The sequence below is a fragment of the Megascapheus bottae genome, chromosome 15, assembly GCF_031878675.1.
Source record: "Megascapheus bottae isolate mThoBot1 chromosome 15, mThoBot2.hap1, whole genome shotgun sequence".
Taxonomy (NCBI): domain Eukaryota; kingdom Metazoa; phylum Chordata; class Mammalia; order Rodentia; family Geomyidae; genus Megascapheus; species Megascapheus bottae.
The window spans coordinates 44,552,373-44,563,393 of record NC_143523.1 but is presented as its reverse complement, the minus strand read 5'-3'; the positions used below and the strand labels follow the sequence as shown (position 1 = coordinate 44,563,393).

Below are 11,021 nucleotides of genomic sequence, written 5' to 3'. Positions count from 1 at the left end.
GCTTTGGGTAAGTTCTTTGGCAGCTGACTCTTAGGTCCTGGGCTTAGACAGCCTGGCCCTCTAAGACAGGGATGTGAATGAAAGCCTTCTGGCTTTAAGAGTCTTAGCTCTGCCACATATCCTTCCCCTACCAGCCTGAGAGCCTACGAGGGCAGCCCAGGGTACATTAATCTGTGGCTTTGTCAAATGAATGAACAAATGGCCCTTACAAATGGATGGAAGGTTTGTCTTGGGCCACTGCTGCCTGGTTTTATACCAACTAACGCTGAGAAGTCCCATGTTAGCCTGCTGGCTGTCTCTGCACAGGTCTGTGTAGGACTACATCATTTTCCACCTCTCAGGTCATGAGGAAGACATGGTCTTCCACATCTCAGCTCAGCTAGCCTGGTGCTGCTCTGACATCTGCTTGCTCTGGGAAAGATTGCCCATATCTATCCCAGTGAAATCTGCCCAAGGGCAGAGAAGTATCTTGCTCTGGTCAATTCTTTTTCAGGTTTGTCTTTGGGGATCCTCATCACCTTGAGAATTTATTAGCCCAGAGGTAAGATTTGGTCAGAAGATGCAAGTTTTGGAGTCTGATGTTCCTTAGAGGTAAATGCCAGCAACAGCAGGCATGGGCTGCAAAGCCTTGGTTTGCCAGCTCTGCCCCTTCTCCTTCTCAACTAGGGTAGGAGGAGCAGAGAGCTCTTGGGAAGGCAGTGGGACCAGCCCTTGCAAACAGATGGCTCAGTGAATCCTGTGTGCTGCAGAATACTTCCCTGGCTGAAGCCCCTGTAGATTATTCTTCATTCTTAGTTTATGTCCAGGTTGTACCTGGGCTATAACGTATTTCCCATTTCCTCCTCAGTCATGCCACTATGACTGACCAATGGAGAATGCACGGGTGCCACTTCCTCCTGGAAGCCTTCCCTAAGCTCCATTCAGTGCACCATCCGCCTGGTGGCCTCCCACACAGATGTCTTCATTGTTTCCCTTATTCAACTATCCTTCTTCAGGTGGGGACCCCAGTGTTTTTTCTCTCTATCAGCAGTGCTTGGCACAGGGACCTTCAAGGATCGTGTGCTTATCAATGGCTAAACGAGTGAGTGAATGAATGAATGGATGAATGAATGAATGAATTAACCATCAGAGCCCAGTATTATTTTTTCAGACTGAGCCACCACACTCTCTACTCCAAAACTCAAGTAATAGAGGTCTTTCCAAACTGGAGGAAGGAGAGGAAACAACAAAAGGGAATCCTTTCAATTTAATTCTTTCTATAAATCTTTTTTTTTCATTGAAACTAGTTGCTGCTTTTGTGTGTTACTCTAAAGAAAGCCAGGTCTGATGCAGCTCAGACCACCACCTGTTTACATGTGTGCTGGCCTTGAAGCTTTCCCTTCTCCTGGTCACCTAAGGCTGTTTTATAGGGCCTGGGGGAATAGAACTAGTGATGGTCACAGTGGGGAGGATAACTGTTGCCCAACTTTCCACACCCACACCAGGGATCCGAATGGGCTGAGACTTGCTTCAAGTGAAGTAAGTGAGGGGGTGAAGAGGGCATTTTATGGCTCCTACAGGGCTGGGCTGAGTCTCTGAAGAGACTCTTGCCAACAGCTAGAAACTCTGGCTATGGGGACCAATTCTAAGTTGTGCAAGAACTGTTTGGGTTGTGGCCACTGTCCTGAGTGGTTAACTATATCTCAAGTGATTTCCCATTTCTTTAAGTCTTGTTTTCCTAGGAAGCAAAAGCAAGCCATACTTGGTCTCTGAACCTCAGAGAATATTTCTAATGGCTATTTCCTCCTCTGCAAACTCTGCGTACCTATGCGTGGATGTGTGTATGGGTGTATGTGTTGGATAGCTTGCCTACCTCAGAAATGCTGGCATCCCAAATCTATCTTCTATCTCTTTCTAAGTGACAGAGTTCTGTTTTGGTTTAGGGCAATGTTGTACCTGGACTCCAGGGAATAAACCAGTTATGACAATCCTCTCCCTCATGTTTTCCAACCTGCCTTGTGGCTAGTTGTGTCCACATGACAAACTTATGGCCAAAATATAGCAGAGATCTGGATACCACCTCAAAGAAATCTTCTCTTTCCCTATAAAGGATCAGAAGTTGCTGACACAGCAATTTGTCTATGCCTTGAATGCTGACATGATGGCTCGAGCTACAGCAGCTATCTTACAGCCATAAGAAAAAATCTAAGAAACATAACCTCTGTCATTATTGAGGGTGAAATCAACATTTGTAATCCTCCCCAGAGATTTGGTATGAGAAAAATACCCTCTGACTTATTAATTCATCACTAAGGGTCTGTTGCTGGTAGTCAGGCACACCTCGAAATGGTTTTGCAAGGACAACCAAGATGACTCACCCTGACCCCCAAGTTAGGTCCAGTTAGGGGAAAAAATGTGTCAAAAATGGGTTCTCCTGTAACTCCTCTATACATTACCCCGGCAATAACAAATTAAAAAAAACAAAAAAAACAAAACAAAAAACTGAGTTCTTGGGGCTTGGAGTGTTGCCTAGTGGTAGAGTGCTTGCCTAGCATGTATGAAACCCTCGGTTCAATTCCTTGTTATCACATACATAGACAAAGCTGGATGTGGTGCTATGTCTCAAGTGGTAGGGTGCTAGCCTCAAGGAAAGCCCAAGAACAGTGCCCAGGCCTTGAGTTCAAGTCCCAGGACTAGAAAAACAAACAAACAAACAAACAAACAAACACAAAAAAATGGGTTCTTCCAGGTCTCTACAATAAATGATATCTGCTTTGCTTTGGCCCCCAGTAAGTGACACGTGTCTCTGTTTAGCTTAGTTAGCAGTGACACTGGCCTCCAGTAGGACTGAGGGAGCCTGAGTACCCAGAGCAAGTCCAGCCTCCTGGACTCTTCACAATGTATAGAATAAAAACCCACTTGAACCACATCTCCACATCTGGCTTTCACTGGTTGACTGGAGAATCTCATGGACTTAGACTCCGTTTCAGCTGGCTTTGAACCTCAATCGTCAAATCTTAGTTACTAGGAGGGCTTGGTCCCTCACAATCTGGTGTGTGTGTGTGGGGGGAGTGCTGGGAGTATTCCTACCTGTTCCCCAGAGATACCAGTCCTACTCTGGCCCCTTCTCCATAACGCCATTGCCAAGAAGAACATCTAAAGTCACTTGTGGGCACAGAGGTAATGCTAAGCAATCAGAATCTTGGGGAGATTGACTGCCACGAAGGGTCACATCTTTGCCCTTTACTACACTGACGCTCTGCAACACCTTGTTGTTTATTGCTTCAATTTTAATCTGGACTGGCTTTTGACTTGCTTTGACCAAGAGAATGTTGTGGAAGGGACCCTGTGCCAGCGTGCAGCTTGGATCTCAGAAGGCTTTGCCCATTTCTGGCACTTGAACTTCTCATGCTCTGTGACAGCTGGTGGAGTTGCCCCTGTTACACACCCATCCCCCAAGGATGGCCAGGCAACCTCCAGCACCATCTAACACTCAGCAGCCGGAGCAGGGTGCAGGAAGATATGCTGGCAGAGCCTGGCGGTTGAGCCGACACTAACCCCCCAGCCTGCAGTATCACAGCCAAATGAAAGACTGTCATTCCAGGATGCCTGCTACATCACATGCACACAGTGTCACACGGCAAGCACCACTGTAACTGCGGCAACAGATTACTCCTCCTCATCGCTTACTTCCACAGACACGAGCTAATTTGAGTCCCCCCAAACAATGACTCTGCAGTAAACTTACCTACCTTTTGACCAGTTCTGACCATCTTCTTAGCACACAGCCAGATCACAGTGCTCTAACTCCCTGCTCTCAAATCACAGATGGTCCACTGACCACAGCTCAGCATGGATGGTCACTGCAAGGCTGAGGGCCAGTGCCGCCTCCCCTAGTCATGGGATATGGCTGTGGGCAGTGGCTCTGCTCATTTGAGCATTAGCCTGGTACACAGACATCAGTCCTTCCACCTTGATGTACTGCAATAATGTTACTCTATCCCAATGCAAGCAGATGGCCAGGGGCTGCCTTTCCATAGGTACCATCGTATAGGTCAGCATGGCCCCATGACAGTGCGGCTCAGCTGACACCACAGCATAGACACCACGGAGGCCGGGAGCGGATGGGACTCTGGTGGATCAGCTTTCCTCCCATGTGGCTCACAGCAGCCCTCAGGTGTGGTCTACAGGTGTGACGAAGGGGGTCTGGGGTTCCCCCGCTATGTGGGGGGATTCCACCCCACCCACCCGGTTGCCCTCACAGGAGGCAGGGGGCTTGGCTGTGCTCACCGACAGTGTGGGGGTGCCCTCGTCCTCCACAGTGACCACCAGGTGGTAGAAGCTCTGGCGCTCACGGTCAGGTGGGGCGGGCCGCGTGGCGATCTCGCCGCTGAGACGGTCCATGCGGAAGGTCATGTCCTCGTTGCCCTCGGTGATGTAATAGGACAGGATGCTGTTGATCCCTGTGTCGCGGTCCGTGGCTCTCACCTGCACCACAGCGGTGCCCCCGCCCACGTTCTGGGAAGAGAAGAGGAGGTGGTCATTCCAGGCACAAGTCTGGGCCCTGCTCCCAGGTATCATGTGGGCTTCACTTGGACCCCTGGAAGCTCAGCTGCATCTCCCCTGGGGAAGGAGGGTGACAAGGATGCTGCCAGAGAAGGTTCTGTGGGCACCTGTGACACCCTGGGAATGTCAAGTTCATTTACAGATGAACAAACAGAGGTGCAGGGAAGGTACAGGTAAGCACAGCCAGTCCATGACTGGATAGTGAGACTGGGTCCCCACGCCCTCTGTGCTGTCTGATTGATGAGCATTCCACAATGCCCAGCTGTGCCCAGCAGAAATACCTGGGCAGTGGCCCAGACTCATGAGGGAAAATGCAGTTAAGCTAAATCATAGTATTTATTTTGTATCAATACAGGGGCTTGAACTTAGGGCCTGGGTGAAATCCTTCAGGGGTTTTTGCTCAAGGTTGGCACTTTACTATTTGATCAACATCTCTACTTCTGGGCTTTTCATGGTTAGAGATAAGAGCCTCTTGGATTTTTTCCTATTGAGCTGGCTTCAAACTGTGATCCTTATATCTCAGCCTCCTGAGTAGCTAGGATTATAGGTGTGAGCCACTGATATCGGGCACTTTCTTCTTTTTCCTTTATCTCCTCTCTTTCCCTGCTCCAAACAGATACTCAGGCTAGGTGTTAGGGGCATAATTATGGAAAATCCAGTCCCCATATGAGGACTGAGAGAGCAATGCCCCAGGGTGATGTTTATACAGACGCTTCGTGGTCAGTTCCTGCACACAGTTCTGAATGGTCAGCGATATGGGCCTTGAAGCTGTCCTCACCTCGTTCACACTGACATTGTATCCAAAGGGGCTTTCAATCACTGGAGGGTTGTCATTGATGTCCAGGATGGCCACCTGCAGGATGTGGTCCTTCTTCCGTGGGGGGGTGCCACGGTCCGAGGCCACAACCTAAAAGAAAGAGGAAGAGGCAGAAGAGGCATGGGGTCAAGACTAAAAAGGGTAAGGACCACAAAGCCATGATTCTGAATCAAGAACTGTTCACCTGGGGTGAGAACCTGGGAGGGTAGAGGGATTTGATGGCATTCTTGCCCACCCCCTCTCGCCAAAGTGACCTGGCCAGGTCTGGACTCCCCCTATAGTCTCCCCTTCTGCCTCACATCGTGAATGATTCTTGCTCAAGTCTGCCAGTACTCACTTCAGATTGGATTCCAATGTGTGCAGGCCGTCCCCTCCCCCATTCCACTAGTGCCTGATCTCTGCAACCAGCCAGTCCCTGACCATGACCTTGGGCCTGCGATCAGACTCAAGGTTGGCCTTTTGCTTCTAAAACCTCAGCTCTATGCACTGTGATCTGGTCCCTGGCAGATGGGGAAGGAGCCTGGAATATGCCTTTGTAAGGTGCTGGAGTTCTGATCATGGGCAGAGACAGTCCCTGGGGGTCTTGGTGCTGCTTTGATGGTTACCAGGCAGTCATCAGCCCTCCAGATCTCAGGCTCCCCAGAGGCACAGCACTGGGACTCCCAGATAGTCCTCTGTGCATGGCCAGATGACATCTCAGGGGACATCAAGGCCATTATGGCTCCTTATACCTGTACTTGAATGACATCTCAGCTGAACAGGCCAGGTGAGGGCTCTTTTGTTTTCTGCACAGGGAGGGAAACTGAGGCCCAAAAGAACAATAAAACTTCCCCAGGGCATGCTATGTTTCTGGCAGTCAGAGATGCTCCAGCAGGCTCTCTCTCTCTCCTGCTGGCTCTGATGGTGGGGACCCAGACCTGGGACTCCTCCCAAGTGCTCTCTTGGCCCTGAGAGGCCTGCCCCAAGTCACTTGGTAACAGCAGAGAAGGTGATTGCCAGGGCCTGATGCCCTCCTGGGCAGTCAGGAGTGGCTTTCAGCCCTGCCTTGAGGGCCGGTCCCTACCTTGAGGATGTAGTGGTCCAGTTCTTCTCGGTCCAGCGGCCTGGCCACAAACACTTCACCAATGGAGTCATTGGTGGTGACGATCTCAAAGGCCCCAGCGATGTTGCCAGAAGCCAGGGTGAAGACCACCTGTTGGAGGAGAGCTGGTGAGGGGTAAGCAGTGGTAAGGAGAGGTGCCAGGCCAGGCCAAGGAGGACTGCCTGGCCTCCCCAGACACATGTGGGCCTTCTGTCCTGCAAGGGTGCCTGGGAAGAGAGGTCGGAGTCACAAATATTGTGGGCCCTCAAAAGGGGAGAGGGCAGGTCCACTGAGGAGATATGTACCTGGATTCCCAGTTATTCAAGAAACAGAAGTTAGGATTGTGACATGAGGCCCACCTGGACAATAGTTGAGCCTCAACTAGTAAGTAGGATGTGGTGGCCCATGTTTGTCACATCAGATATGTGAGAGGTAAATAGGAGGATGACAGTTCAAGCTGGTTCCAGAAAAAAAGTGTGAGACCTAGCTGGGCACTGGTGGTTCATGCCTATAATCCTAGCCACTCAAGAGGCTGAAATCTGAGGATATGGTGTGAAGCTAGCCCAGATAGGAAAGTCCATGTGTCTCTCATCTCTTAACCATCAAAGTCAAAAGTGGCACGGTGGCTCAAGTAGTAGCCTTGAGAATAAAAAGCTAAGGCCCTAAGTTCAAGAGTTCAAGTCTCAGTACTGGTGTGAGTGCATGTACACACACACACACACACACACACACACACACACACACACACACACACAGATACACAGTGAGACCCTATTTGAAATTTAACTACAGCAAAAAAGCTGGAGCTGGCGGTGTGGCTCAAGTGTTTAGAACACTTGACTGGCAAGTTCAAGGCCCCCAGTTTACTAAAAAAAAAAATAAAAGGTATGTGTGGCTCCAGTGATAGCACTCAATTCCCAGTGTTGTAAAAAGAGGGAGGGAGGGAGGAAGGGAGAGAAAGAAGTGGAGACAGACCTGCTGAATTGGTGTGTGCCTGGGTGATTCTTGAACCCAGGTTTCAGCAAAGTGGCTTGGGGGCTGGGAGAGTGCTTGACTCTCTTGGTGGTGGGAATGGCTTCAATGGTCATGGAGGCATGAAAGTGCCCCTACTGGTAGAGCAGATTCTGGCTGTACAGTTTAGTGCCCACCTGCCCGTTGCTGCCGGCATCAGGGTCCCGGGCTCTGACGGTGGCCACTCGCTGGCCCACGGGGCAGTCCTCGGGCACGCTGACAATGGAGTCAGAGGTAAAGTCGAAGCGAGGGCTGTTGTCGTTTTCATCCAGCACAGTGATGTACACCTGGGGTGGGGGGAGTGGCATGGTGAGATGCCTATAGCTCTCCTCTGGCCTAACCATGAACAGTGTGTCCTGCCGTGTGTGCAGCCCAGGCCAGGCCTCCGATCAGTCCTGGACTACCAGGATCAATCCCAATGGGCCCTGAGCTCACATGTGGTCTGTGTGGGAATCGGGAGAGGAGGAGAGGGTTCTCAGATGGTGGGGAATTGCAAGGCGGTAGGGACAAGGGCAGCTGGAAAGCCAGGCACTGGCTACATAGGCCCAGGATGGGGATGCCAGTGTGGTACTTGCATAGCCTTCTGTTTTTAAGTGGGCTTAGGGGATGAGTCACATGCAGGAGAGGGAAGTTACATGTGGGCTGGTCAGGCCACATCTGCCGGCCAAGCTCCCTAAAGCAGCCTCTGGATTGAAGGAGGAGGGTCTGGGGCCCAGGGCCAAAGCCTGAAGGAGGCATGGGGTCCCAGTTGAGTAGTGGCAAGCAGGCAAGGGAGGTGAAGTTCTATCAGATAAAAACTAGCCATGTGTAAACTGCCAAGAACATATTTTCCTTTGCCTGTACATTCTAGGTTTCTTGTGGAAAGCCAGATGTAGGTGGGTGGGTCCAGTATGAGAACTGCATCTGGTCCCCAGAAGATCCCATGTGCCAGAGGGCAGGCAGGGCTTCTGTGGCTCTGAGTTCGGCACTGAGGGGTGGGCAAGGGGGCAACTGCAGATTTCGGACTCCTAGCCAGATCTCTTTCCATTGCCCTGCCCCTGACAGGGCTGGGGCTCAGGCTCCGGGCCTGCCTGCTGTGTGAACTGCACCTGCAGATAGCCTGCTGAGCCTCTCTATGCTGCCCTGTCTTCCAGACCAGGGCACTAGGCCTCTATTTTCCGTTCCAACCTGGCTCCTGTCTTTATTCAGCAGTGAGGCCCACAGGGAAATGAGCGCAGGCTTTACAGCTGTGTCAGTTCTCCTGCTTATGAGTTGTGGAACTTTGGAAATAGTGACTCAGCCTTTGATTTTTCAAAAAATTTTCTCAGCTGAAAGCTACACCCAGAGCGAGGCTGGGAGAGATAAGTGAGCAAATGAAAACATTAAGGGGGTAAATCTGATGTAACTGTGGTCTAGTAGACCACAAAACTGTCCAAAATCATAAACTCTAGCTAGAGAATTCATTCCCCGAAGCCTTTGAGCCCCAGTCTGATGATGGGTGGCATTAGAATAACAACTGGACTCCCTCACTAGAGTTAAGATCCTATTCAAATTTGTCATGCTTCCTCATAACACAGGGCCTTCGCACATGCTGTTCCCTCTGCCTGAGCTGCCATTTCTTCTTGGCTGCATTAACTCCTGTACATTCTTCAGAGCTCAGTTGAGGCCATTTCCTTAGGGAAGCCCTCTCTGACATCTCATGGGGCACACATTTATTGGTATGGTGACCTGATCCATTGGCTTTCTCTAACTCTGTCTTATGCTTGTGAAGACAAGAATTGTGTCAGAGTTTGGTCTCCTAACTGAACCTTGAGCCGAGGGAGACCCCTGCCACTTCTGCTACATGGATCATAGTGGTGGTGGAGTGGGGTGGGAGGCTGCTGGAGGGGAGCCGGCTCCGTGAGTAGGATGACAGGGGCCTCAGGACCCAGCCTTCCTGCCCAGGCCCCAAGCTGTCAAGTGAAGCTCCTATGGCAGAGCCCTGCCCCCTTCCTGTGGGTTCCTCCTGGGGCTGGGGACGGGGAGGAGTCAGGTGGAGGTGAACTGTGGTTTGGCTTCTGTCCGGGAGAGGAAATGGTGCCATCTTTAAAGGGCCCCTCCTGCCTGAGCAGTGTTTGGGGTAGCACAGTCATTATCTAGGGCAGCAGTGGGGAGTCCTTAGAGGAAATCAGCAGAAAGGGTATGGGGGGCAAGTAGAGGGCGTGCCCTGCTTTCCACAGGAGGGCGGGGCTGTGACAGGAGAGTGGCACAGCAGGTGTACCTATCAGAAACCCTTGTCTGCCAGGGGGAGGGGCAGAGGTCAGCACTACCCCTGGGTGGGGGCTCTGGGTCACACCTGCAGTCTCAGCTCCCTGATTTATTGTGGCCACGGTGGACTGGGGTAGAGCTAGCCACCACCACCACCTCCAATGTAGGCAAAGATGCAAACTCAGAAGGCCTTGATTTCTCTCTGCACACCTCAGACTCTCTCCCCGGGAGCTAAAGGACACCTGGCACGTGCGTACTGCCACCGTCATTTCTGGCTGTCCTCTGGGACCCTGCCAGGGTGGCTGCAGCTGGGCATTGTGGGGACCAAAGCCTCCCCCACCACCTGCAGCTATGTCTGGCTCTTAGCCAGGCCACTGGGTGGGCTCTGTCCCTCAATCCACATGAAAGAGACTCAGTGGGCTGACAAAGCAGCTGTCACAAAGGCTGTGAGGTGCTGGCTAGCTGTGGGGCCTGCCAAGATGTCAGACCTGCCCAGGGCTGAGTACTGTGGCTCCAAAGCCATGCCCACTTCAACCTGAAACTCTGAGCGCCCTGATGAGCTACTCCATCCAGCCGTGGGCCTGTTTGTCCCCTCTGCCTTCAGTGACTGCCCTCCCCATGCCCCAGCACACACCTAAGTCCACCTCCTCTCTCCTGTGCTGCTGTCCTGATGCTCCCAGGCCTGGCCTTCTGCACCCTACTTTATATTCTCTTTAGCACCACACTGGCCTCCCTAATGGGGTGAGGGATCCCCTTTAAAGAGGCTTTGGGTGGGACACAACACCTCCGCTGGACAATGAAGGGCTTTTTCTTTGAGATGTGCTACCTAACTCCTCCAATGACAGAAGAGAAGTACAGAGGGGCTAAGCAACCAATGAGAAGCAGGGCTGGGACAAGGCCTCACAGCCCCTTCCTATGCGTGCACCCTATCCCACGGCCCCATAGAGTCCAGGAGAACATGGAGGGCAGAGCTTGGAGAGGGCACCTAGCTTCTGAGTGCAGGAATGGAGAGACTGGAGGGTGAGCATGAAAGGTCTAAAGGGGACGCCAGCTACAGGTCTGTACACATTCTCTCTCCAAGGGAGGCAGGGAGGTCTGGGGCCATGAGGGGTGCTAGAAATGAGGAGCCAGTCCCCACGCTACTTACCTTCTGTAGTCAGCATGGGTGGGAGGAGGGGGAGAGAAAAGCAGATGTAGATTGTTAGTGGCAGGGTGTGTCCAGCCCCCACGCCCTCCAGGTCTTGTAGGTCCTGATCCCCTCACCCCCCATGCCTGTCTGTAGTCTCAGCCTTGATGCCCAGCCCTCATGCCTGTCTGCAGCGTACCCACTGGCCCCAGTGT

At 51.8% G+C, this 11,021-nt stretch overlaps 1 protein-coding gene across 1 annotated transcript in view; it reads right to left on the bottom strand.

Annotated features, from left to right (window-relative positions):
* Positions 1 to 11,021, bottom strand: part of Cdh23 (cadherin related 23) — a 305,993-nt gene that overhangs the window by 62,781 nt on the left and 232,191 nt on the right. Inside the window, exons 32-35 of the mRNA XM_090346502.1 lie at positions 7,592 to 7,741; positions 6,426 to 6,554; positions 5,324 to 5,452; positions 4,270 to 4,497 (exon numbers count right to left, since the gene is read on the bottom strand). Of these exons, the coding sequence (XP_090202628.1) occupies positions 4,270 to 4,497; positions 5,324 to 5,452; positions 6,426 to 6,554; positions 7,592 to 7,741 (636 nt within the window). The remainder of the gene's footprint in view (positions 1 to 4,269; positions 4,498 to 5,323; positions 5,453 to 6,425; positions 6,555 to 7,591; positions 7,742 to 11,021) is intronic.